Source organism: Centrocercus urophasianus, unplaced genomic scaffold (genome assembly GCF_019232065.1).
Source record: "Centrocercus urophasianus isolate 14NV4802_14NV808 unplaced genomic scaffold, USGS_Curo_1.0 seq_14, whole genome shotgun sequence".
In the NCBI taxonomy this organism is placed as follows: domain Eukaryota; kingdom Metazoa; phylum Chordata; class Aves; order Galliformes; family Phasianidae; genus Centrocercus; species Centrocercus urophasianus.
The window spans coordinates 12,662,140-12,686,258 of record NW_024884586.1 but is presented as its reverse complement, the minus strand read 5'-3'; the positions used below and the strand labels follow the sequence as shown (position 1 = coordinate 12,686,258).

The following is a 24,119-nucleotide window of genomic DNA, read 5'->3' as shown; positions in this document are numbered from 1 at the left end:
GATCAGAGTAACTTTTTTCCTGCTCTAATGCTTTTATGTACTATTTCCATGTACTGTATATATTACATAGTCTCATGCTTAAAGCTCCTAAGAAAAAAAGTTCAGCTCCACAACATGTAATGAACACAGATGTTTCAAGTATCTCCTCAATTTTTTTCTTTTCTGCTCAAGTCACAGGCCTAGAAATTGATTCCACTCAAACATTTTCTTCTCAGATCAAGCAAGACAGGTAAGTAAGTTTCATTAGAAAAAAATCCTTCATGGTTTGCAATGTAATAAATAAAGGCAGCCACAGCAAAGGTCTGTATCAGACTTTACCCAGGTTACAGGTTTCATTACTGCTTTATCCCTAGATGCCAGAAGCAAAACAAGAGGCACAAAGCTGAGAGGATGGGAAAAAAAGAAATCTTATTTTTACAAGCAGGATCAAGTAGAGACTTTGCACCAAGCAAGGATGCATTTATCTGAAAAATTTTTACCTTGTGGGGTCCTGCTCTAACCAAAATCAGCCAGAATGCCTGCTGGCACAGCATGAGGAACCAAGCAAACCCAACGGACTTAGCCAGAAACAAATGAGACATTGCTCATGGGAGGTGCAGGTGCCTGGTCACTGAAATGGCTTGTACGATATGAGCTCACCACCACTGTTTCCAGGAGGCTCTGACGTTAATTTGAGAAAAAAAGAAAAGGATCACTTTAACTTATTTACCAGGTATTTTCTAACAAGTTGCTAGTCAGCATGCCAGCTGCACACAAACACCTACCTAATTCTGGCAGTGTTTTTAAAAAAATGCAAGTCTTCGTAAGCTGCAGAATTTCCAACCCGAAGCATATGCCCTTCCCCCATTTTTATTTTCTTTCTGGAAAGAGGGGAAAACACTGATAGAAACACAGAATTCTATATAGAACACAAAACAGCAAGAGGAAAAAAATGAAGTAAATGAAGTATCCTAAAATACACTTCTAGATACAGCCTTGCTCAAAATCCAGACTAAAAAAAGAAACCCCACATGAAGAGAGAAAGCAAAGCAGAGGGAGTAAGGAGGAGGACAGAGCAAGCAGACGAGTAGGCAGTTCCACCATGACCCAGACCACAATGCCCCTGCTTGGCAGTCGCTACAGGAAAATCCCACGTGGTGTGCCCACACAGCTCTGCTAGCACAAGCACGGCCCCATGTGGAGCCTGCCTGGGGACAGCCCCGCAGAAAGTTCTGAGTGGTAAAAACCAGTGAATCATGCACAGAGCAGAGGGGCAGAGGCCTGAAGGTGGGCATCTCCTATCATAGCTACCCAGGATTGGGTCCTGCACTGGGCTTACAGGCCAGCGACTGAATCCACCCAGGCCCCCCAAGCTAACAAAGCTGGAGCCTCTGAAGTTGCGCTATGCCAGTTCAGTTCCTGAAAAGCACCAGATGAAGCAGAAATAATCAGCAGGCCTGCCTGAAGAGGGCTTCTCACCCATCAAAGATGGAAATAGCAAAGAGCAGAGTGCCCCACAGAACAGCTGCAGGGCACAGCTGAGCCCCACAGTTCACTCAGGGGTGGAGGTGCCCCCTTTCCCTCAGAGACAGTACCACTTCAGTCATGGGCATGAGGGAGGCCCAACAAGGAGAGTGAGCAGTGCCCTCACTGAGCAGAAAAAGCCACTTCAGCACCCACACCACTGTTTCCTACCTTTCTGTGAAACAGGCAAAAATAGAAGCCTGGCATGGAGAAGGGAAGCATCACGCACACCAGTTTTCTGTTTGACTGGGCAGGACAGAGCAGCACACACTGCTTTCTGCTGTTAGAACAGCTTTATAAAGCAGACTTTCAAGGGAGAAAAAGTACCAAAAGAGACACTGGACAAGGCAGAGTCCTGGTTGGAGAGAGAAGAGGGATTTAAGTGAAGGGTGAATACAATACATCCCCCCTGTACAACTGCCTGGCACAGGGATAGATGTGCTCCCCACTGACTGAACTCTTAACAGCAACAAAGACAGAAAACCCATTTTGGCTTGGATTAGGGCTTGGGCTGGTGCTGCTTACTTTTGCACTTATTCACTCTGCTCTTGTTATGTTGACTTTGACACGCCAGCAACATGAGTCTTGTAAACTGTGGTTTGCACGATTTTGCATGCAGACAGAAAGCTGGGCCTAACCCTGAGTCAGAGCTCCCTGCCTCCCAGAGCACACTGCAATGGGATAGGAGTTACATAACAGCCTTCTATTTCTGAGATGCCAAACCTCTTGCTGAAGTAAATGAGCACCCCGACCCAGCTGGTCATCCTTCAGCCACAACTTTTGGCAACAGAGCTGATGGGCTTTGGGTCTGCACATCACCTCTGAGCATGGGTGAAGATGGTTGTGGTGGGGAAGGGACGGGGTCTCTGCCATGGAAGGAGGCAGTTTAGGGTTAACGTGCACAAACCAAGCAGTTCTGCTAAAGCGGTTAGCTATGAAACAGCTAATGTTTCCATTTTCCTCTGTGAGTTTCAAGATTAACAAGCCCCTGAGAGTGAAAAGAAACAGTTCATCACCTCCAAAAGTTTGCTTTCAGGCTACACGCAGAACCAGAAAGGTAATGTATCAGATAATACTCATTAGTTTTATGTTTGAGAAATATTCTTCACAAACATAGCTATCAAATAACATGAAGGGAACTTACTTAATAAGTCTCACAGCTGCCCCAGAACAGCTCCAGTTCACCATGTTTCTACAGAAACTGACATCTTAACATGGGATCCCCACCTGTAGCTAGCTAACCAGCCAGCTAATCCAGCAGTGAGAGCAGACAGAGCTCTGCAGAGCTACTGAGCAGAGGAGAGAGTGCAACATGCCCATCTGCAGTAGCATGAAACTACTGTATCAGGTCATGGATAAATTCAGTGCTGGAAAACCTGGAGAAATTAAGGCAAACCTGCAACAAATATTGAGTATGCTGAAACCCAGCTATTTGGCATTTGCACTCAGACTCCGATCCAAGTATATGGCTTAGATATCTAATTGGATTGCTAAAGCAGAAAATTTATAAACACAAATCTCCTTCAGAATGAAACATCTGACTTTCCACCAAAGCCCTTGTAGGAAATACATCTCTTTCAAATACAAACCACACTCTGGTATGACGAAGGTTTGGTCACAGAGTCCTTAAACCCCATCAGTTTCCTACAAGTTCCTTTAGCAACGTCAGTAGCTAAAACCTGGTAATTTTCATGGGACTTGGTGAAAGTGACTTGTGAGTAATCAACTCAAGTTGATCACAAGAGTGGCTTTGTCTCACTAGTAAAAGCTTTGCTCAACTTTACTCTTAAACATTCAGTGGTTAGAAAAAATTGTCTCTGAGTATAATATACACAATGTAATGATTTACCAAAATGATCCTAGTGGCTCCTGTTACCAAAGTTGCAGCATAAGAAACAAAACATTTAAGTCGATTTGCAACACCCAAATATGAACCAATCAGCTGTTCTAATTACTGCTAGGATATTTTAAACTGCCAGGCTACAAATGAGAACAGATCCTCCAGGCTTTATGTAAACTTAACAGTAAACACAGTTCTCAGGATAACTTCTCAAAATGGCTTCAGGGGATGCAGAAAGAGCCTGTGCCAAAATAAGCGTTCCTACTCCCCTCCTCATCCTGAGGATGTGCTCCCATCACCACCCTCTTGTTATAGAGGATGAACGCACGACCGATGAGGCAGTCAACCTAACTGTAGATTTTAAATCTTTTTTTTCCCCCTTTTCCTTTTCAGCCAAGTCATTTAGTGGAGAAACATAGCTTTAAGTTGGCATCAACAGTGAAACTGAATCCACAGAAAAAATTTTGTCAGCCTTTTTCTGTCACATGAACAGATTTTCCCCATTCCATGGCCCTGGGATTTTTGAGTAAAGACATTCAGAGAGAACAGCAACATTTACCACTGGTACACACTGTCAGTCTAAAACCAGAAATATGCATCTTAACTCGCAGCAGGGAAAAGAGATCATTTCCTACAACTGCCCTTATCTCACAGTGCTTGCCTCATGGCTTGCCATCACTGAGAGTTTTGCTTCAGGCTAAGTCTGATGGATATCAGTTTCTTCTTTTAAAATTGAAAAAAAATCCCCTCCCCCCAAAAAAATAAATTTCAGTGCCAGGATTCAGTGAGAGAACATCAGCTGAACTACTGCATATACACTGAGATATTCATATAAGTGCAAGCATACAGAAAAACAAATTCAGAAGAGACTGCAGTCTAACCCTTGAACTGCAAGCTCTCTGAGGCAAAGGCCACAGTAGTGCTGAGTACATACATTGTGATTGCAACCTTCAGATGAAGTAATACAGCCCTGCCATCAGGGCGAAAGAGCACATTCTCCCATCTGCTTTTAAGGGAAGCAGTGCTGATGCTCAGTTCCCTCTCCCAAGAAGGGGTCAGATGTCCTCTGCTTGCCAACAGAAACACAATGCAAGTCAAGCTGACAGCCCCAGTAGCGAGCAGATCATAACACAATCCATGTCTTTTATCCTTATCTCTGCAACTAGGAGAGCTAAGGAGCAGCAGCTAACACTACTGGCTCTGGTATAATCACAACAGGCAAGAGATCTATAACCTAGAGGAAGAGACCAACACACCCAAACCCTAGCATCAGCATTGCCCCCAGGCTTCTTGGGCCTGTCCCGTGCAGTGACACAATACAGCTGCATCTTGTTCAGCACTGGAAGCCACCCAGGCCTTCCCCAGCGCACACTGAATCTTCAAAGCCAGATAACAGCTGTGCGTCAGCACCCCGCATCCCTCAGAGTCACGCATGGCTCAGTGCTCTGCTCAGCCTTACAGAGGCATGAAGCTGCCTCTGGAATTTCTCTACTTTTTTCCAGACCACTGTGCCATGCCCAACACCACAGAATGTGGGCTCTTGATGAAGCTTTGACAAAGTTTAGTTTTTTGCATATATTTAGTTGCAAAGTTTTGACTGCCTGTTTTCAAGTTATCTAGGATAGCAACAGATTTCCAGGAGCTCTATGGGTTTGTACTACAGCTTCACCCCCTCCTTCTGCTGTGCTCCCCTTCAAGGAAACATCCCACCGCTTTCCACCAGCAACTGCTTCCTTCCAGTAAGAAAGCTGTACAGATAGGGGCTGAAGAAGTGAAACAACTACCACCAGGGCAGAGTTTGCTTCTCATTTGATAGTACAGTGGGGATTTTTTTTTTCTTTTTTAAGTCAAGTAACCTAATAGTGATAGGAAACAACACTTCTCACCTTCCCCCTTTAAAACAGTTGGCATAGCACATAGCAGCATCAGCCACTTCAGAAAGTACTGAAATTCTCTCTCTTACTCAGAAGGAATAAAACCAACAACAACAATCTATCGCTTTCAGCAACCTCCTTTTTAAAATCAGCACTATACTGAAAAATTTGCAATACTGAAAGCCATTGGTGTTCTCTCAAAATCTTACACATGCTTTCATGTGGCTGCATGTGAACCTCGGTCTATCTGGACAACATCAGTGAGAAGCAATAACAGATCTTTGATTGATTGCATCTTCCCTAATCCTTCACCTTTTGCTTTTCTACAGATTGCATCTATATTCTAGAAGGCAAACAGTAACCAGGTCGATTTCCTGCTGATAAGGACTTCCTTATCTGCACCCCCCAAAACAGAAAGCTTTTAGTATTTTCTCTTCCCCTTTGCTAGTCCTTGTTTCAGAAAACCTAGTCCAGAATCCTCAATATCAGTGAAATAAGCAAAAAAGAAAAATGGTATCCCATCTTTTTACGAAGTTCAAGTGAATCCCTTGATTTTTGGCAGGCTGCTAGTAGCCCTTCTTAAGTGCAAAGGAAGATTACCCCTAGTTTAGCACATATGCCCATAAGTAGTTACTTTTGGGGCTATAGGGTATTTTTTTAATGTGGTCCATATCTCCATGATCTTTCATAAGAAAAATAAAAATGAAATTTGTAGGTTACATGCTTGTAAAAAGGTTTCCTATATGCTAAAAAGCTAAACAGACCAAATCTCAAGAAGCAAGTAAATCACATAATACCTGAAAGTAATCAGTGATGAAGGATCCCAGTTCACTCTTCAGCAGCCGTCTGTAGACAGAAGGAACGCATCCATGAAGTAACAGCTATTGCTGATTATTTCTTTCAAGAAGATTCACACTTTACTACCAGTCATACCAAAGATACCTGAATGTATATGAATGTGCCCTTTTGGCAATTAGATTTCTTTTACATTTAAGTATATATTCTACCAATGCCTACAAAAACTAACAATTATAAAGTTACGATGAAAGTTTCCTTGAAACCATCTGTTTATAAGCCACTCACCTGGAATAAACAGACAAACCACATTCACATCCCTGAATGCATAAGCAGCTGGAAAATACTTTCAAAGTTTTTATTTAGTTTTAAGTTCATCTTTTTTCTGATATTTCTTTAAGGAAAGTCACCTTCCACTGCATTGAAAATAGCATTTCCCCCTACTGTAGTACTTCCTTTTCTCTTGGAAGCAGAAGGTGGGAGGATAAGGAGAGAAGCTATGAGGTAAACATGCAAGCAGCAGCTGTGGCTTCCCCATGGCTGCCGCATAAAAACCAAAAACCAGAAAACAAAGCATAATTTTCAAGAAAACATTTCTAGAAGTTTAGTAAGATGTTGTTTACATTTGTGCAAGCAGAAGCAACTCAACAAATACTTCTGATAAAAGACTTATGGCTTTTTAAATCTGGTTATGATAAATCCCAATATACAAATTTATGATTCAAAATACCAAGATAAAAAACGATTGTTTTAAATCAGAAGCAACATCACAAAAACAGATCACAGTTTAGAGCATGTGAACTTTCAGCTTTCAGTAACTATGATGGTAAATTTTGCAGCAATAAATTCCACCTAAGATTTAAAAGGTGCCCAATGCTTCCTACTGCAAAACACTGCTTTTTTTTTTTTTTTTTTTTTTTGCTGGTTTAAGAGTTTTGCTTTTCAACAAAGTGAAGTATTACCAAGAGTGCTCAAAAAATAGCATCTGGGACACCTAGTTCTCAGGCTAGATTCTTACTAACAAACTACAGCTCTTTTTCTACTCTTTGGTGAACATAGGTTCTTGACTGCAATCTTCCTCACCAAGCATTCTTCAAAACTTACATGTTTATTCAGAAAACACAGAAGCACCTTTACATCTTTTCAGATGAGTTACATTCACCCCACCCATCTCAAAGAACATTTCTATTTCTGCAAGATGGAGAGAGCAGATAAGTCTTTAAGGGCTGGTGTGCGAGATGCTCTTCTACTGGCTTCAGTAGAACCCCGTGGGCTTTTGATCAGCTAATTTGCCAGCCCTAGCAGAACACTTGCTCTCTCAAGTGGACTATCCCATCCACCTCTGCAAAGCAAAGCATGCACTCCAAAGAGAACCTCATGGTTCTCCTCCTAACTATAACCAGGTCACTCCTTGTGTCCTATGTTCCATCTCTCAATGGCATTTCTGATGTTTCCTCTTGCCATGACAGCTTTCAGAGCAATTAAAAAAACTATCCAGCGAGATGTTATCAAATCACAGCAAGAGAGAGACTTGGTGAGAGCAATACAGAGCAAGATGTTACCTGTCACTCATCTCCTAGCTCTGTCATTACTGCCCAACTTTAAAACTTCCCTCTTCTCCCACCGTCAAACTTAAGCACTGCGCAGAGCCTGTAGCTATTAGAACACTGCATTTGCTAACTTCCACTGATTATCTGAGTGAAGAAATGCAAAGGATGAAGATGCACCAGCTCAATCTAATGGCACAAAAGACTTGGCTGTCTGAAACCTCATATACACTGCACTGACATTTAGTTGAGAGCTATATCAAGAATCACAGCTGCATAGCTGCAGACGCATATGCAAACACGCATGCACTTGCATGACTTTTGCTCCTTAGGCTGATTTGATGAGCTGCTTGAATGTTAAAACAGCCTATTCAGAAAATGACATTCTGAGATGTGATCAATGCTCAGGCACATGTAGGAACATTAATTTCAAAGAGAGAGCTTCCAAGTGCTGCCTGCGAGTGGAAAAGCTGACTTCCCCTCCCACCATCTCCACTTTGTACACTAAGCATACATATTTCACAAAGAATTTCTTGTTCTACATCTAGCTCTTGACAGTCCAGACTGACTCTGGTAACTGACACTACCAGAGCACAGTCCAGCCACAGGGGCCAAGCCCACCCAAAGGGGCTATTCTCTCCAGAGTACCTCCACCCCATGAAGCTGGGAAGGAGTTCCTGCTTGCACCAATTCAGGAAGGCAGGCTGAAGCCACTGCAGTGAGCAGCAGCCTAGGAGACAAGTCACAGAACCCAAAACTAGTCTTCAAGTATGCTACAGGCTGTGGGTTAGGGTGTTTCCAAAGGCTTACGACATTTGTTTTTCCCTTTCACATACAGAAATCCTCATCCCATGGAGAATTAATACTGCTGCAAGTACTTGAATATAACTTGAGGATTTCTGCCTTAGGCACATTTAAATAACATTAAAGCATAAGACATAACTTTATGAAGCTTTTACTTTGGGACCAGATCAAGTAGGACAGAGACTCATGTCCTGCATTTACTTTGACAGTAGGGAAAAGGGTAGATTGCTGCTCAGTATGTTCTTGGCTCTAGCAACCACTTAATTTGGCATATAGCAAAAACACAATAGGGATGAGGTAAGCATACAAATGTGGAAGTTGAGACCTATACAACAACATTCATGATGGATGAATATGGATGTAGTGAGAAAGAGGAGGAATAAGGAACTACAATTGTGAACTGTCAATATTCCTCTTAGCACCACTTGGAATCAACAAGAATAAACTGCTCTGTATCTGCTCTATAATCCTGCCTATCATTAACTGAAGTTTCCAAGTAATCAGACCAAAACCACAGATAACCATGAGGCTTGTTTAAAATAAAAAATGATACTTTTATCATCACCGTTAAACTTCCAGGTTTTTAATTTTCAGAGTTAGTATTTTCTGGTCTCTTTCTGAAATCGCTATAGAATGTACATACATGAAATACTGTATTTTAAATTTCTTTTTGTTTAAATGCTCCGTGGTTCTGAGAAGCTTGATTTTAGAGAAAAACAGTGACAGAAAACATTACTACTGTTATGAATGTCCTTAAATAAATGGGGGGAGGGAAACAGGCCTAAGAGGAAAATTCCATGGAAGAGGACAAAATCCTTTTATTCTAACTCAATAAATATCCTCAATTTGTCAAAGCACCACATAAGTTAATTAAACATTATCTAAAAGCCCAGTGCTCTTCACATCACCCCATAGCAAAAAAAAAGAAAAAAAAAAAGAAAAAAGGTAGGAAGCCAACCTGAAATTCAAAATACATGTTAAAGTTCTCTCTCACATCGATCTCCTCTCACTACATTTCTGCTTAGGAGCAAAAATGAGGAAACCCCAAACAGGCAGCAACAAAAATCCCTTCTCCATGCACTTCAACAACTTACCTGATAGCTTCATTGAGGGTATAGAGTTCATTGTTCTGCAAGCCTCCCCCTTTAAACACATTTATCACTGCTGTTTGAACACTGTCAAAAAAGAAATGAGATGGTACAACATCCATAAGTAACAGCCACCAGTATGATTTAAACAGAATGCAACGTGAGATAGCCACCAAAAGCTGAATGGCTAAAAAGGTGTGGGAAAGGTTAGTTGCACTTAAATGCTTACACTTTTCATCCCTCAAAATCACTGCACTCAGAGTAAGCAAGGAAAGTCATCACCGGGACACCATTCACAAACACGACATTCACAGGAGATGTATCTTTAAAAAAAACTGGTTGTGGGATCTCTGATGTGTGCTGCAGGCTATGAGCTATGAGGAGACACAAACTTTTGTCAGTGTCTACCAAACGCATCACATTGCATTATCCAGAGATCCTGACAGGACCAGCTGAGCCACCCAGCTGGCAGCATCTGGTAGGACTCTGGCTGCACTAAAGACCTTCAGCAGGCAGCATCAGTCAGGCCCATCTTCAAGCCTTGTTAATGCATGTAAGGCATAGCAACAGCCACAGATACTCTCATACTTTTCCAATATACTTTTCTTTTTTGGCACAGAGGAAGTCCTGAAGTGACAGGATGATTTAGCAGCTGCAAAAGCTTGCCACAGCCAACACGAGGAGATGCTATTTGCTTAATAGAAGTTCTCTTCTGCAAACAAGTTTGGCACTCATACACTTCAGTAACCTCAGGTTTCTATCCTAGTACAAAACAACGATGCTTTTGCTGGGCTACGTTTGTGTGACATTAGTAAGCAGAACTAGTTCAGCAAGAGAAAGGAGTCTGCAGAGCACAAAGATGGTGCAAGATGGCAGACAGAAAGGTGGGAACACCTGACTTCAGTAGCAGCAGACCATCTCACACTTTACCTACACATCATTTTTCCAGTGGTCATTGCTGCATGATATGTGCTGCAGACAGGATTTGACTGCAGTATGAAACTCTGGTAGAAGCCACAAGCTTAGTAATTACTACAGTTGAGTTCTTCTGATAAAAGATTCATAATATGCAAATAAATTCCTGCTGTGCATTAAGAAACTGACCTTTGTTGCCCTAATAGCTTTCCTAAAACATACTGAAAAAAGTGGATCTGTTAATATAGTGCAGTTTTGTCTTACTTTCAAGACTGTATCTCTGAAAAAACATTGGCTAAAAAAGAGGCTGGCCAAAAACTAAGTCTGATTGCCACCTCCACAGAGACTTTGAATGTCTGCAAACCTCAGGCATGCTAAAAACTCATTCAGGCTTATAAATAATCAAGCTTAGCCATAAATAGCGTGATACACAGTAGTATAAAGATCAGTCTCACACTGTAGATGCTGCTCACCTGTTCCACGCTGAGTTGGAGCTGAGCTGCAGAGCCTGCCGAGCTGCCTGGAAACGTGGCAGGTCACTGAGCACTGGAGAGCTCATGAAGCGAGGTCGGGGCCTTCTGAATGAACCCATCTTGTGCAACTGGAGAGCAAAGGATGGTGATATGGTGAAACCCCCAGTCATAGGCTTGAATGGAGTGGGTTTATCAGAAAGTCTTTTCTCTTGAAGGCCCTGGTATCAATTCCACTGGCATCAACAAGACTTCAAACCCGAGGACTCAGCCTGCAATCAAAGTGAACAGTTAACCTCAGACTAGCAGTTCCCCACCACATTAGGCTGTGATACAGACTCGTAATAAGATAAAGAAATTGAAGCAGTCCTGAAAAATGAAGAGGAAGGGGAGGAGTGAAAATAGCCTATCACACTAAGAGCAAACTTGGGTAAATCTTCAGGAGCTCTTCAACAGCAGCAGCCTTTTCCCATTAAAGAATGACTCAACACAGCCAGCCAGAAAAACAAGAGTGGTTTCTCTTCCCATTTCAGTTAATAGAAATGCAAGAACAGAGGTGCCCAAACCATTCCCAGAGATACTTTACAAATACCTTTAAATAGAGCTGCCATTCACCTAATATAAAATAAGATAAACATTTCACCAGAAGAAAAAAGGGGCAAAATATGATCAAAAGATGATCAGACAAACCCTTTGCTTCTCCCAGAAGCATTATGCAAGAGAATAAAACTCAATATCAGCTCATTACAGATAGATACCATAAGGAGCTTCTGCAGAAGAGCTCTGACAGCCACATATTTTGAGAGTGAGCAGGACTGTTTGGGTTGGTTACTTTTTGTTTTATAGACAACCAATTGCTGTCTGAATACAAAATTCTCGTACTTTCCCTTCTGATCATCATCGCCACATAGATGAATATGCAGCCCAAAACAAACCACAGAAACAGAGTAAGTTAGAATCAACTTGGATAAAAACCACAAAAAAACCTCTGGCAAAGCTGCTGCACTTCAAAATCTTCCCACTTCAGACAAGTACAAGCAGCAGATTCAGTTGGCAGTTTGAAGAACAGAGATGTCAGAGAAAGAGATGGGAAAAAAAAATAGTTGTATAACCAAACCACACACAGAAGATGTAAAGCAAAGCCTTCTCTTTTCCACAACATCTGCAGCATGAAGTAAAAAAAGATATGATCAGCTAGAGGTATACTTCGTATTTGCATGGTGCTTCTAATTTAGATAGTGCTCAGCTCCAGGAAATTCTTCACACTCTGCAAACCTTAGCTAATCATTTTATGATTACATGATTTTATTCATGTGAAAAAACAGGTCTCTTGCAACCTAGGCAGCCCTGCTTCACTCTGAGCTCATCACCTGCCTCCTCCTTGCCTTGTTCCAATCAGCCAAGGAGGCCTAAGCAAGCCCTCAGCCCTGTTGCAAACACGAAGGCCCCACCACCAATGGTGTTACAGGGGAAAAATACAGAGCAAACACCTTGATTACAGGACACAAAACATGTAAAACTATCATTACTATTCAACAAATAAATACACCTATTATCCCCCCACAAGCTGAATGCAGTTTGGATAGATCTTCAGACAACTCTTGACTGTCTCTAGAGATGACAAAGGCCAGACAGACTTCCATGAAGAAAACTGAGCCCTAATAGGTGTTACCAGAAAGGACAGCAAGCTGCAGGTTGAGTGGCTGCTCTGCTCCCATTAGAAAAAACACTACTATAACATTTACAAATAAAGAATAAATACAAAAAATAGAACCAAATCACACTGTCTTCTGTTTGCCTTTTGAAACAGTATTCTGGTTTTTTTTTGTTTGGTTTTTTTTTTGGTTTTTTTTTTTTTTTTTTTTTTTTTCTTCTTCCATTGCTCACATAGAATCACCAAGGTTGAAAAATAATGATCTAGGAGGTCATCCACCTATCACCACTATCTCCCACTAAACCATGTCCCTCAGTACAACATCTAAATGCTTCTTGAACACCTTCAGGAACAGCAACTCCACCACTTCCCTGGGCAGCCCATCCCAGTGTCTGACCACTCGGGGAGAACTATTTCCTAACATCCAACCCGAGTCTCCTCTGGCACAACATGAGGCCACTACCTCTAGACCAACCCCCAGTTAAGTTGGGAAAAGGCCGACTCCCACACTGCCACAACCTCCCTTCAGATAACTGTTGAGAAATAAGATCACTCTTGAGCCTCTTCTTCAGAGGAAAAGATCCCAGCTACCTCAGCCACTCCTCATAAGGCCTGTGCTCCAGACCCCTCATCAGCTTCACCACCCAATCTGCTAGTAGTTGCTCCATTGGCAATTCCAGCCACCTCAGAAACTGTCAGAGGAGAAAAACTGCAGCACCTTGGAGAGGTGAGGGCAGATTACACTCATGACACAGAGAGGTGTCTGGGAGGCAGTCAGCATAACAGATATTTCTGTAGCAAAACAAATAATTGTGCCAACATTTGCTATCATGAAGTCCCAAAGCTGACAGCTAGATGAGCTGAATGAGTGACAGATGACTTTATCCAGCATAAACTACTATTTCAACAGTTTTTGTACAGGGAAGGGAACAGATTCTTCAGAACTATATAATGTTATTTTAAGATCAGACGTAGACTCTTAACTGGGCTAGAAAGTGGTTAAGATGCCTGTGCTAACCTTCAATCCAGTACTCCAAACAGTGTAACCACACACAGTACTTTACCTCCAGCAATAAAAGTCTACTATAAAAGCTCTATTTGTATTAACTTGGGTTAAGTTGCAAGGGGAAAGTTTAAATTCAGAAATGTAAGGGGAACAAATTTTGTAACTTAATATACAGATATTTAAATTGTGCAGGAAATCCTTTTGCACAAAGGTAAAACAGACCATCACAAAGGTCTCTCCCAGACTTGGTCTTTGGGTTTACGAGCCTGATTCCACAGCAGCAGAACACAGGGCCCCACGACAAATTTCCTGAATGCTTCCTTCTTACCAAGGGAACATATTTGCTTCTGCTCATGGAAACATATACACTGTTTCCCTTAACCCTTGCTAAAGTTACTCAGACAGACAACAACAAGCACTTATCTGTGATGAGCATTTAAGATGACCTTCTTCCCCACTTTTTTCTCCAGTCCCATAGTCTGTGATCCCATTTCAGTATTAAGACAAGTTTATTTTACTTTTTCACCAATTTAAAGAAAAGATCTTCAGCTTTTGGTCAAATCCAGAGCCTTAATTTTGCTTAGGATTCAGAGAAAGCACTCTCTCCTAGTTTACCTGAAATGGTAGCCATTAGACAGCAGTCATAGTAAGCTTGCTCTCAGCACAAGCTAGTCACCAGAAGAACATCAAGTATAGCTAATTAGCATGTTATCAGAACCGAAACGCCAAGGTCTGTGAGAATAACCATCCCCACCCATAGCCTACTTAAACTATTTTCAGAGATTTATAAAGCCAGAGGTAAGAGAGCACGTGCTGGAAAACAGACTTCTGGCACAGTGCATTTGCATTTTGCAGATCCCATGCATCAGGACATAAAACAAAGCCCCCAAACCAGAACCCAGCCTTACATAATTGTTCTGCATTAGCTACAGAAGTATTCCATCTCCACAACTCCTTCAGATCAGATTTTCCTTTCTCAGTAAGCAGTTTCCACTGAAAGTTTTACCAAGACAACCCCCTGGTAAACACTGCTTTGTTTCTGCAGGAGAGCTCCTTTAGCAGTTTGCTGGTAATGTCCATGTTACACATTCAGTAGTCTGCATTTTTTTTTTTTTTTTTTTTTTCCTTTTTTCTGAGAGAAACTATCCTTGTACCAAGGGAGGTATTACTACAGGTTAATCAGAAACCCTCACGGTTTTGGGGCTATTTCAGCTAGTGAGAACGAACAGCATAACGCAAAGCAGTGAACAGTTTTCCTCTCTAGTTTGCACTGAAAACTCTTACAGATTTACACAGATATTCTTCCCTCAGAGGCCTTCAGTCCAAACTCCTTCACATCTCCTCTACCCAAGATTAAATTGCTTCATAAGACTACGAAATAAAGCCTACATCTAAAGATTACAATCCTATTATTTAACAATCACGGAGAGAAGAAAGGCAGGAGGATGACAGTGGTTGCAGCCACCAAGCCATATCCTCTCTTACCATTGATCATAAAAAGGGATGAAAAGCTGGATGCTAAAACTCAGCTCCAGCACAGGAGATGGTGCCACAACAACGTAATCTCCCACTGCCACGTGCTCCAACCACTGGGGCAACACTTGAGGAGGCAACAGAATTTCAAGTTGTTTGCCCGATTATAGAGGATTCCCCACTCTTCTCTCATCTAATGACCCTGCATTTCTCTTTTTGGCAAACTTGTTTAAAGTCAAGGAGAGATGCTTTTATTGTTCTTACTCCTCTTTTCTTGATATTTTTTCCCCCTCCCATTTACCTGTGATTATCACATCAAAGTCTAGCTATTAAAGTCTTCTAGATCTCAAACAAGACAGACATTACCTGTGTCTTAAAACTCAGGTCTTTAAATGAGCAAATAACTGAAAGCTAGATGATAGGGCTCAAAACTTGGGGGAGAGGGATGCTGAGCTGGACAGTGAGTCAATCTGACAACAATGTAGTTTTATCCACTTCTAATTAATCACATCTGAGTGAGCACTTTATAGATCAACTTGAATCTTTCAACAGAAGAATTAAACAAGGACACATCTTTTTCCAGCAAACACTTGTAGATACAGACATGAAAACATTACTGTCAAACTAGGAATTTTTATCCATTTGTTTTCTATTAGCCATGAAAATAACAGAGAAGCTCTTATAAGGTGATTTAATGAAAAGACTTTTTCCTTCTAACAGACCAAAGTACCTGTGACTGTCTGGAAAAAAAAAATATAAAGATCTGGCAATACACCTAGCTCTGTCTCTGGGAAAGAGAATAACCTATAGAAAATGATGGCAGCATTCCTTCTAAACTAGGGATCTTCTCAGTAACCCTGAACCAACCAAACACTACAGCACCAAAAACTACAGCTGCTTTTGCTTTTTAGAGGGTAACATGCAGTGGTGCTACTTTACATTCACAACAAAAAACCACAAGTCAAAAAGCAACTTCAAACCAGATGGTAATGCAGGGAAGGGGGGAACCACATGAGGCTCCATTCATTCAAGTAAGTATTTCAGGAGATCCGGGGAATACTACAACAAAGAATGAGGGATTATCCAGATATAAAGAGATATCTTGCCATACGAACATTTTTAGTAGTAGAAAATTAGTGTCTTCATGAAGAAAGATATATGTTTGCCCATTTTCTACTCCTTTGTATGCTCTGTGCAACTGTGACATTGATGACCTACGAGTTTGGATACTGCATCACGTAACAGAATTTTTTGTAATGATTTTGGGTGCAAAACAAGCATAAGCTTAACAAAAAGTGCATTAATTATTCCATAGCTAAAAATATTTCCTTTCCGGATAGCATGATCAGAAGCCATATCTTACATACAGTGGAGTTGCTGAAATCACAAGTTTCCACAATAGTTTGAGGGCAGGCTGGGGCCCAATCTCAAGGCATAGTCCCTCCTATACCCCTCATCCTTCCATTCCTTCTCAACTTCAGAAACTAAAATTATCATGAGTCAAATTTCCAACACATGGCCCATCAAGAGCAATAAGAGCCTAAACATTGGCCTTCACATTCTGGATCAATCAACCAGCAAGACAAAGTACAGATACTTTGTCACAGGAGCAGCCCCTCACACAAGGAGCAAAACACCTTCTGATGTGCTTATGCTACTAGCAGGGGCACAGTCCTTTCTAAGAAACTGCCCCAAGTCAGAAAGATAAATGGAATGGTGTAAGGTCAGTATTTTGGTCTGGCAATCTCATCATTAAGATTGATTCAAGTTACAGCCTTCAGGAAACAGCTTTTTTTTTTTTTTTTGCCCTACCTGTATATTAATGCCACTTGCCTCTGAAATCCCAGTGACTAAAATCAACTCAGAACATTGTTATTAAAAAAAAAAAAAAAAAACAAAACCACAAAAAAAACCCCACAAACTCTGTTTAAGCTACAATCCAGGATTGCAGACCATACCCAGTTCAGGAATAGGATCCAAGCAGGAGGAAGGAACATGCTCCACCAGCACCTTACCAGGCTGTCCCGCACAGAGGAAAACAAGTTGATTCCTCAGGCTCTCAGCGCACTCTCCATGCCAGCTGGCAAACACAGGACTTCAGCCAGCTAAAGCACACTACCTGCAGCCCCACCACACGCCCTCCTGCCAGTCCCTGGCTGGCTCCAGTGCATGCAATGCCAAATATTAAAGGGATGCCTGCCTGCCCCATACCTCCAGCCCACCCACCCCACAGTATGGGAAAACCCCAAGGCAGACCACGCACGTTCAACCCCAGGTGGATGGGCTGCTCAGCCCTGCAAAACGCTCTTTTCAAAAAAGATCTCTAGGAGGATTATTAATAAGGAGAGTGAAAATCATTATCTCCATTTTCTGGCTGAGGAAATGAAGCTGAAAGCCAGCAAAATGAGTCATCCAGGTCTTCCACCTCCCAAGCCAGGAACCTACTCACCAAAATAAAGTGAAATAAAAATGCCTCTAAGCTCCTTTAAAGCTTTTCAAAGAATTCCATCCCGTTGTAAAGAATGAGGAGCCATCTGAGCTACCTCTTCTTTTTAAAAGGTAGCTCAAAACCAAAAGATGTCAACTTCTTTTTATTATCATTATTTTGCCAGGCCATCCACTATGAAGGCACAAACTTTGTGGCCTCTATGAATCCAGAAGTGTTCAGCCACCACCTATCCCTAATTAAACTTGATGTTAACTATGGAAATGAAGCATGTTAGAAAAAAAAAAGAAAAAAAAAAAGCCACTACAGAATATGGGAATAGAGCCCTTCCCAATACTGTGTCAATCCTCTGGTATGTACTCATGTCTGATAATTATAGCTCTAGTCTTCAGCTACCCAAAACAAGATCTCACTTTCCCTATGTTATATCCATACACTGAACTCCTTCTGCATATTCTCTTCCCCTCACTGGACCTACACCTTTCCTTTACTCATTATATATCCTTCTGTTCATGAATTTGTTTGGGATCTCTCTAACCAGGCATTAGTAGCAGAGCCACATAGGAATTGAAAAGAAATTCAGAGGTTTCCACTTAGTTGTGCTTTGAGTTCTTGAGGTTAAAGTAAACCTGAAACTCAAAGTGAAACTGTAGTCAAACTGGGAGGGGAAAAAAAGCACCTTTGCTTATATCCCATCCTGGCATGGGATGTTTCTCTGTAATTCAAAGACCACCACCTTCTGCAGTTCATGGCATGTTAGAAGACCTGTACAAACACAAATACAATTCCCTATAGAACAAAGTATGAAAACAGCACTGACACAGAGCAAGCCAAAGAGATCAAGATTATATACAAGTGCACAAAAAACACCTAAAGCTCTTACAATAAAAAAAAGAGAAATAACTGATTTAACAGCAAAATAACACTCCAAGGAGCTCAGAGCCTAAAGCTGCCCGTCAGTTTTGGCCTACTTCATTTTGATGTCTTCAAGCCTTAAACTCTGTTGACTACAAAAATGCCTTTTAATGAGCACAGTTTCACCAGAACAATCCCCAGCACAAGAATATTTTACACCAGAAAAAAAAAAAAAAAAAAAAGACAACATAAATAATTATTTCCTTCCACTGTTTGGAATTGCATCTAGCAGATGCACCCGTCAGGGCACCCCTCCTGGAGCAAAGCAAGCCAAGAATATAGCACTTGAATGACAACAGTATGAGTAAGCTATTGGACTTTTTGCTGTACAAAAGGCTTTAAGGTTGAAATGACAAATGTGTTTTCAAACACACGAACTAAACTCTTAGCGCTTCAACCTGTTTCCAATAGCTCCCCAGTAGCATCTGCTACAAAATTCAGGAAACACTTGTGTTAACTCTTTCAAAAGAAGTTACAAATTACATCAAGCAGTCTGCAGGGATCATAGGACTTGTGCTTAGCATGTGGAAAAGCTGCGTGGGAAAAATAAAAAAAAAAAAAAAACAAACCATAGCTGCTCAACAAATAAACTGTTCATATGCAGTAGTTACATGAGCAGCAGAACTAAAGTGCTCCCTCTGGGTTTCACATGTGCAGGAGGGGATAACTCCCTCCAGAGCCCTTCTTCCAGCACAAGCTATAAAAAAAAGCTTAGAGAAAATTTATCCTGTCTTTTTCTTCCTTGGTCAAGTGCAGTGAAATTAACTAATTCTTACAGTTACTAGAGGAGGACAGATAAAGGAGAACCACAGTAACGCTTTCTTAAACGCACAGGATGAAGGTCATCCATTAAAACAAAAAACAAAAAACAAAAAAAAAAAAGGACGGGGAAGTAGAACAAAGATTCAGAAACAACAATTTGTATCAATCTGACCATAATGACATTTCTACTTTTCTAGTAATGTTAATCAGAATACTGACAAGATAAACTTCAAGACCAAATAAATGTCACAACTGCAATGCTTTTAGAAACTACTTACGCTGCAAGCAGAATGGCAATCTATCATCTTTGTTTTCTTGCACTTCATATATATTCCTTTTTCTCCCTCCTTTCACATTTCCCATTGTTATTATTAAAAACAGAAATACACTCCCTGTTTTTAACACTAGGGCTACAGAACACAGCAGTTGAGCAGCCTGATTTACACTGTAGCCTAGCCTCAGTCACCTCTGGTATCACAGGGTGTTTGCTGAAGTCTTCAGCACAATCTTCCACCCTCTGAGTTACACTTAGCTCTATCTAATGGAAGAACAGGTTGTTATGCCCTACTGAATAAGCTCTGGAGTCCAGCATATACTCAATCAATGTATATTCATGCTTGAATTCACACCAGCAGAAACAGTGAGGACAAAAGGCCATACATTATGTGCAAGGGAAACAAAACAAAACAAAAAAAACAAAACAAACAAAAAAAAAATCAACAGAGGCCTGGAAAAGTAACATAAGAAAACAGAATACATTGAGTATAAAAGATACACTTTTAGTGCTTACTTTTTTGCTACTTTCAAGCTTTCAACGATCTCTTCAAGGCTCAGGCCTCTATTTCTTCTATAAGAATGGAAGCTACCTATATTAATTTCTCAGGTTAAGTGAGAACTATCACACCTATTCTGTGTCTATCATTACTAGAAGTGCAAGGAAGTTAAACTCTTCCAAAAGGAATTGAGGAGTCAGTAGATGTTACCTGCATTCCAGATGAGCTTTGAATGAGAATCTTGGAAGTCTTATCAGACGCTGAGCAGATATCAGACAGTCCATAAACACACTGCAAGAAAATAATTACAGATAACCTCATTTAAGTATCTAAATCAGAAATTTAAAGACCAAAGATGAATGTGATGTGCAACTGAATTGTCACCTGAAGTCTGCTGTAAAATTACCAAAAGGAAACAATGCTGCTAAAATGACATAGAAAATGATAGTCCCACGTGGAACTGTCTGATTGAACATCCCTGTCCACCTCCAGCACTGCAAACCAGTGGTGTAGGTCTCAGTGCAACTTGACAGCCACGTCAGTCAGCAATTCAGGATAACCACAGAAACAACTACAGAATAACAGAGCTCTGGAAAATTTTCTTCCAAGTTTAACCAAAAAGCAGTTGATTTTGAACTCAAATTGAAGTGTTTTTCTTCCTCCAGAATGTTATAGAAGTCCACAGCACTAGAAGCCTAGCAACAATGCCATACATTAACAATGAAGTGTGCATAATGCGTCTTAGGTTACAGCAAAGTTTTCATTTTCATGGGACACTGTCTGCTTTTTCTTGTGTTCTGGAACACGAAAGATTGATATTTACTTTTTTTCCCCCCCCAGTACTTCACTGGTACTTTTAAGTGGATGAATCTCCTACATGTTAGAGCTAAAAGAAACACTACAGACTGCAGGAATGTCTGAGTATCCTGCACCCTATGTGACAAGTCAATAAATCATAATAGCCTCCCCGGCTATAAAATATATAAATAGCATTATAGGAGAAACTAAATCTAAACAGCAAAAAGAGAATGCAAGCGCTTTTACATCACAGTTCTCTACTTGCCAAGAAACAGCATTAGGTTTGGGTCGTTACCACAGATCTTGCTCTCAAACCTCACATCCTTCACAAGGCTGTGAAATAGCTGGCATAACTTACAGCACATATTTTCAGCTATAGGTCATTTTTGTTGCTGAGTGCTAGCTTAGTTCTTCCTAGGGGTCAAAGGGCAGGACTTTGCCCCCAGCTAGGTGCTTCCTAATGTAAAGATAGGCAGTTCAGCAGGCCTTGTCTCTGCTAGTCCATCTACATCATTAGGACAGCATCTTCTGCTTTAGAAGAAAAACACAGCCTGCACATCAGCTTCTATACCTAAGGCATGCTGCCTCACTGTGAAATAAGAGCCATGGACATATGCTTAGAATACACATATATATACAGCGTCATACAAAAGATGCAAATAGCTCTCAGACACAGATCCAGGTAGCTCTGCATAAATGAAACCTTCCACAATGCAAAATTGCAGCATTCTCTATAAATATGCTCAGCATTTGTTGCTAACAAAAAGTCTCTCCGCTCGAGACAGCCTGCTTGCATGAACAAATCATCATATGACCGGGAAAGACAGAGAAAAATAACCGTGTTTTGAACTGCACTTCTCAGCATAGGCAGCCAAGAGAAGCATCGGTCACCGCTGGCATGACCCATGGCTGTGGCTGACGTCCCGAAGAGGTGACAGAGGACGGGTCTGACAGCTAAAGGAACAAAACAGTGGTGTTTGTCCACGCGGCTGTGAGCGGGCAGCGAGGCTCCCGGCGCCTTGCATGGGAGCGCGGGTGGTACCACCGCAGGGCGAGGTGAGAAAGGGACGGGGCTGCACCGCGCTGCTTTAAGCAGGCAGCCCGCCGCTTGTGGCTTTTTTCTCTCCTCGCAGCAGCTACGCGTTAATTCGGTCTGTTTAGCGGAGGGAAAAGCCTCCTTCCCTTCACCCTCGGTTTCAGAATTATTGTGTCCCCCAGTGGGAGGGTTAAGCGGATACATTTGGTTTGGAAATGACTCACTCGGCGGCACTATGGAACCGGAGGGTCTATTTTTAATATTTTCAAATGGAAAACTTGCTAGGGATTTATGCCGGAGCTTTGCTTCGGAGGAGCGAGGGCTGAGCCCCGTGCCTTCCGCGGGCCGCCCCGGGCACATCCTCCGGCACCAGCCCCACTTCCCGCGGCCGAGCCCCCCACCCGGCAGCCCGGCCCGGCTTTCCCCTCGCACTCACCGCTGCCGCTCTGCGGGGAGGTCGGCAGAGAACGCCGCTGCTCCGCTCCTCGCACAGCTCCGCTCCCGCCGTCGCCCCGCCGCGGGCTGAAGGACGCGCTGCCTCTGGCCGCGATCTGGCGAAATTTGCCACCACCCGGCCAGGATTCCACACTTCCTGGCTCTCGGCCAGACCTTTTTTTTTTTAAAAAAAAAAAAAAAAAACACAATCTGCCTTTCGTTGGCTCCTCCCAGCGCAGACAAAGGCGGCCGGGCCGGGCCGAGCCGCCCTGGGGGCTGCGGGCGCCGCTCCCCCCGGGCACAGACTCCGCCTCGGTTCGGTGGGTCAGGAGGAGTAAATCCCTCCGGCCGTTTGAGAAAGCAAACGACGGGACGCTGGAAGGGCCCGGAGACCCTTGACCCCGACGGGCCGGGGATGCTGAAGCTGCTACCGGCCCCAGCCCAGCTGCCACCAGCCCGAGCCGGTGTGCGGAACCCTCCTTAGCGCCGCGTTACACGGTCTGCTCCTCACGGCCCATAAACTCGTGGCGGGGGTGCGCTGGATGTGCCGCTTAAAGCTAGGGCGGGTTTTACGATAACCTTACGGTTCAAGGACGCTTCGGCAGCCTCAGCCCCGTGCGGTGTTCAGCTGTCACTTTCTGCTGCAAGTATCGGACAGGAAGCTGCTGAAGCCTTCAAGAGATTAAAAAGCCACAATGAGTTGCAGTCACATCGCACGTATGAGTACTATCACGCAGTCATGCCAACGTGAGGAGAGCTACTTGAAGTTCCACTGAAGGTGCTGAGACCTTGAAACACGGGAAGATGACATTTACATTGCTAAAACAGAGCCATTTTCTCTACACACTTAAGAGAGTTCTAGGAATTCATTGCATACAGGACTGCTGGTGCCTGGTAACCCAACGCACTAGTTATTAAAAGAAATCAGCATTTTACAACTGAGTTTGGTCCTAATGTCAGAAAAGCAACTGCTGTGCTCATACATCAACTCATGCTGGGATGGATCCTCTGACACTGAGCTGTGCTGGAGGTGGCCCTAGAGAGCTCAGAGGACATCACTCACCAAACGTGGTTCTGTTTCTCCTTTTTCGAATCTAGATGTTTAAAACAAAGCCTCACTGAGGCACTGTAACCCTTACCTGCTGCCTATTCTTACTGTTAGGGGAACACAAATAGGATTTACTCTTAAGAACACAAAATCAGTACCTCAGTACCTAGAACTTGCAGACTATGAACACACAAAAACACGCTTCCTGTCCCAGAAGGGTGAAGTATATGATGACAGTTGATAAATTAAGATTTTATGTGCTGAAATAGTTACCTGGTAATCTAACAATTGAAAGCATACATTGCCACTAGTTCTGCATCTGCTTTTCAAGCCAATATTTGCTAATCCCTCAATGACAACACTGCAGAAGCAGAGTTTGAGTGGTGGTCTTCAACCCGTGGGTCACAATCTAGCCAAGAAACTAAAGGTGCTATGCAACTGGAGAAGCAAGGCTCAAGCAGTTTATTACACTTGAAGTGTTATTCATGGGCCAGTAAAAAATTCAAAAAAGGTTACATGTTAGCAAATGGTGACTTGATGTACCTGGTCAGTGCTGTGCTCTGAGAGGAACACTGCAAGAAAAAACAGGAAAGTTTTGGGAGGTGTAAGAATTCAGGTCAAACCAGTACAGACCATATAGCAGATCTCAGCTTCTAACATAACATGAACCTGCAAGTTCTGTGCTTAGCATAAAAAAGAAAGTCAACAAAAAACAACACAGGAGCAAGTATATTTCCCCAAATTTAAACTCATATGGTTATGAATCAAAACTGGAGAATGAGTCAGGTGTGAGACAGACACCCAAACATGCAGAGGTCTGTAACCTAAGGTTTAGGAGGGGAGAGCTGCTCACCAGACCAGTTGGTCTCAAGTTCAAGACACCATTCCCACAACACAAACTTACTATGACCATCCTGGTTTGTGGCTGGACTTCTTA

General features: G+C 42.3%; 1 protein-coding gene across 4 annotated transcripts in view; it reads right to left on the bottom strand.

Moving 5' to 3' along the window:
- The window catches only part of PRR5L (proline rich 5 like), a 47,912-nt gene extending 25,543 nt beyond the window's left edge, over positions 1–22,369 (bottom strand). For 3 of the 4 annotated variants that reach the window (XR_006167923.1, XR_006167924.1, XM_042813265.1), the window contains exons 1-5: positions 22,136–22,349; positions 20,076–20,156; positions 10,840–11,108; positions 9,458–9,538; positions 6,015–6,063 (exon numbers count right to left, since the gene is read on the bottom strand). Coding sequence is in view for 2 of the 4 variants with exons in the window: in XM_042813265.1 (XP_042669199.1) it covers positions 6,015–6,063; positions 9,458–9,538; positions 10,840–11,009 (300 nt within the window). In the remaining 2 variants the exon portion in view is untranslated. Of the gene's footprint in view, positions 1–6,014; positions 6,064–9,457; positions 9,539–10,839; positions 11,109–20,075; positions 20,157–22,135 lie in introns of all 4 variants that reach the window. The other variant, XM_042813266.1, reaches the window with a different exon arrangement.
- Positions 22,370–24,119: the final 1,750 nt, after the last annotated feature.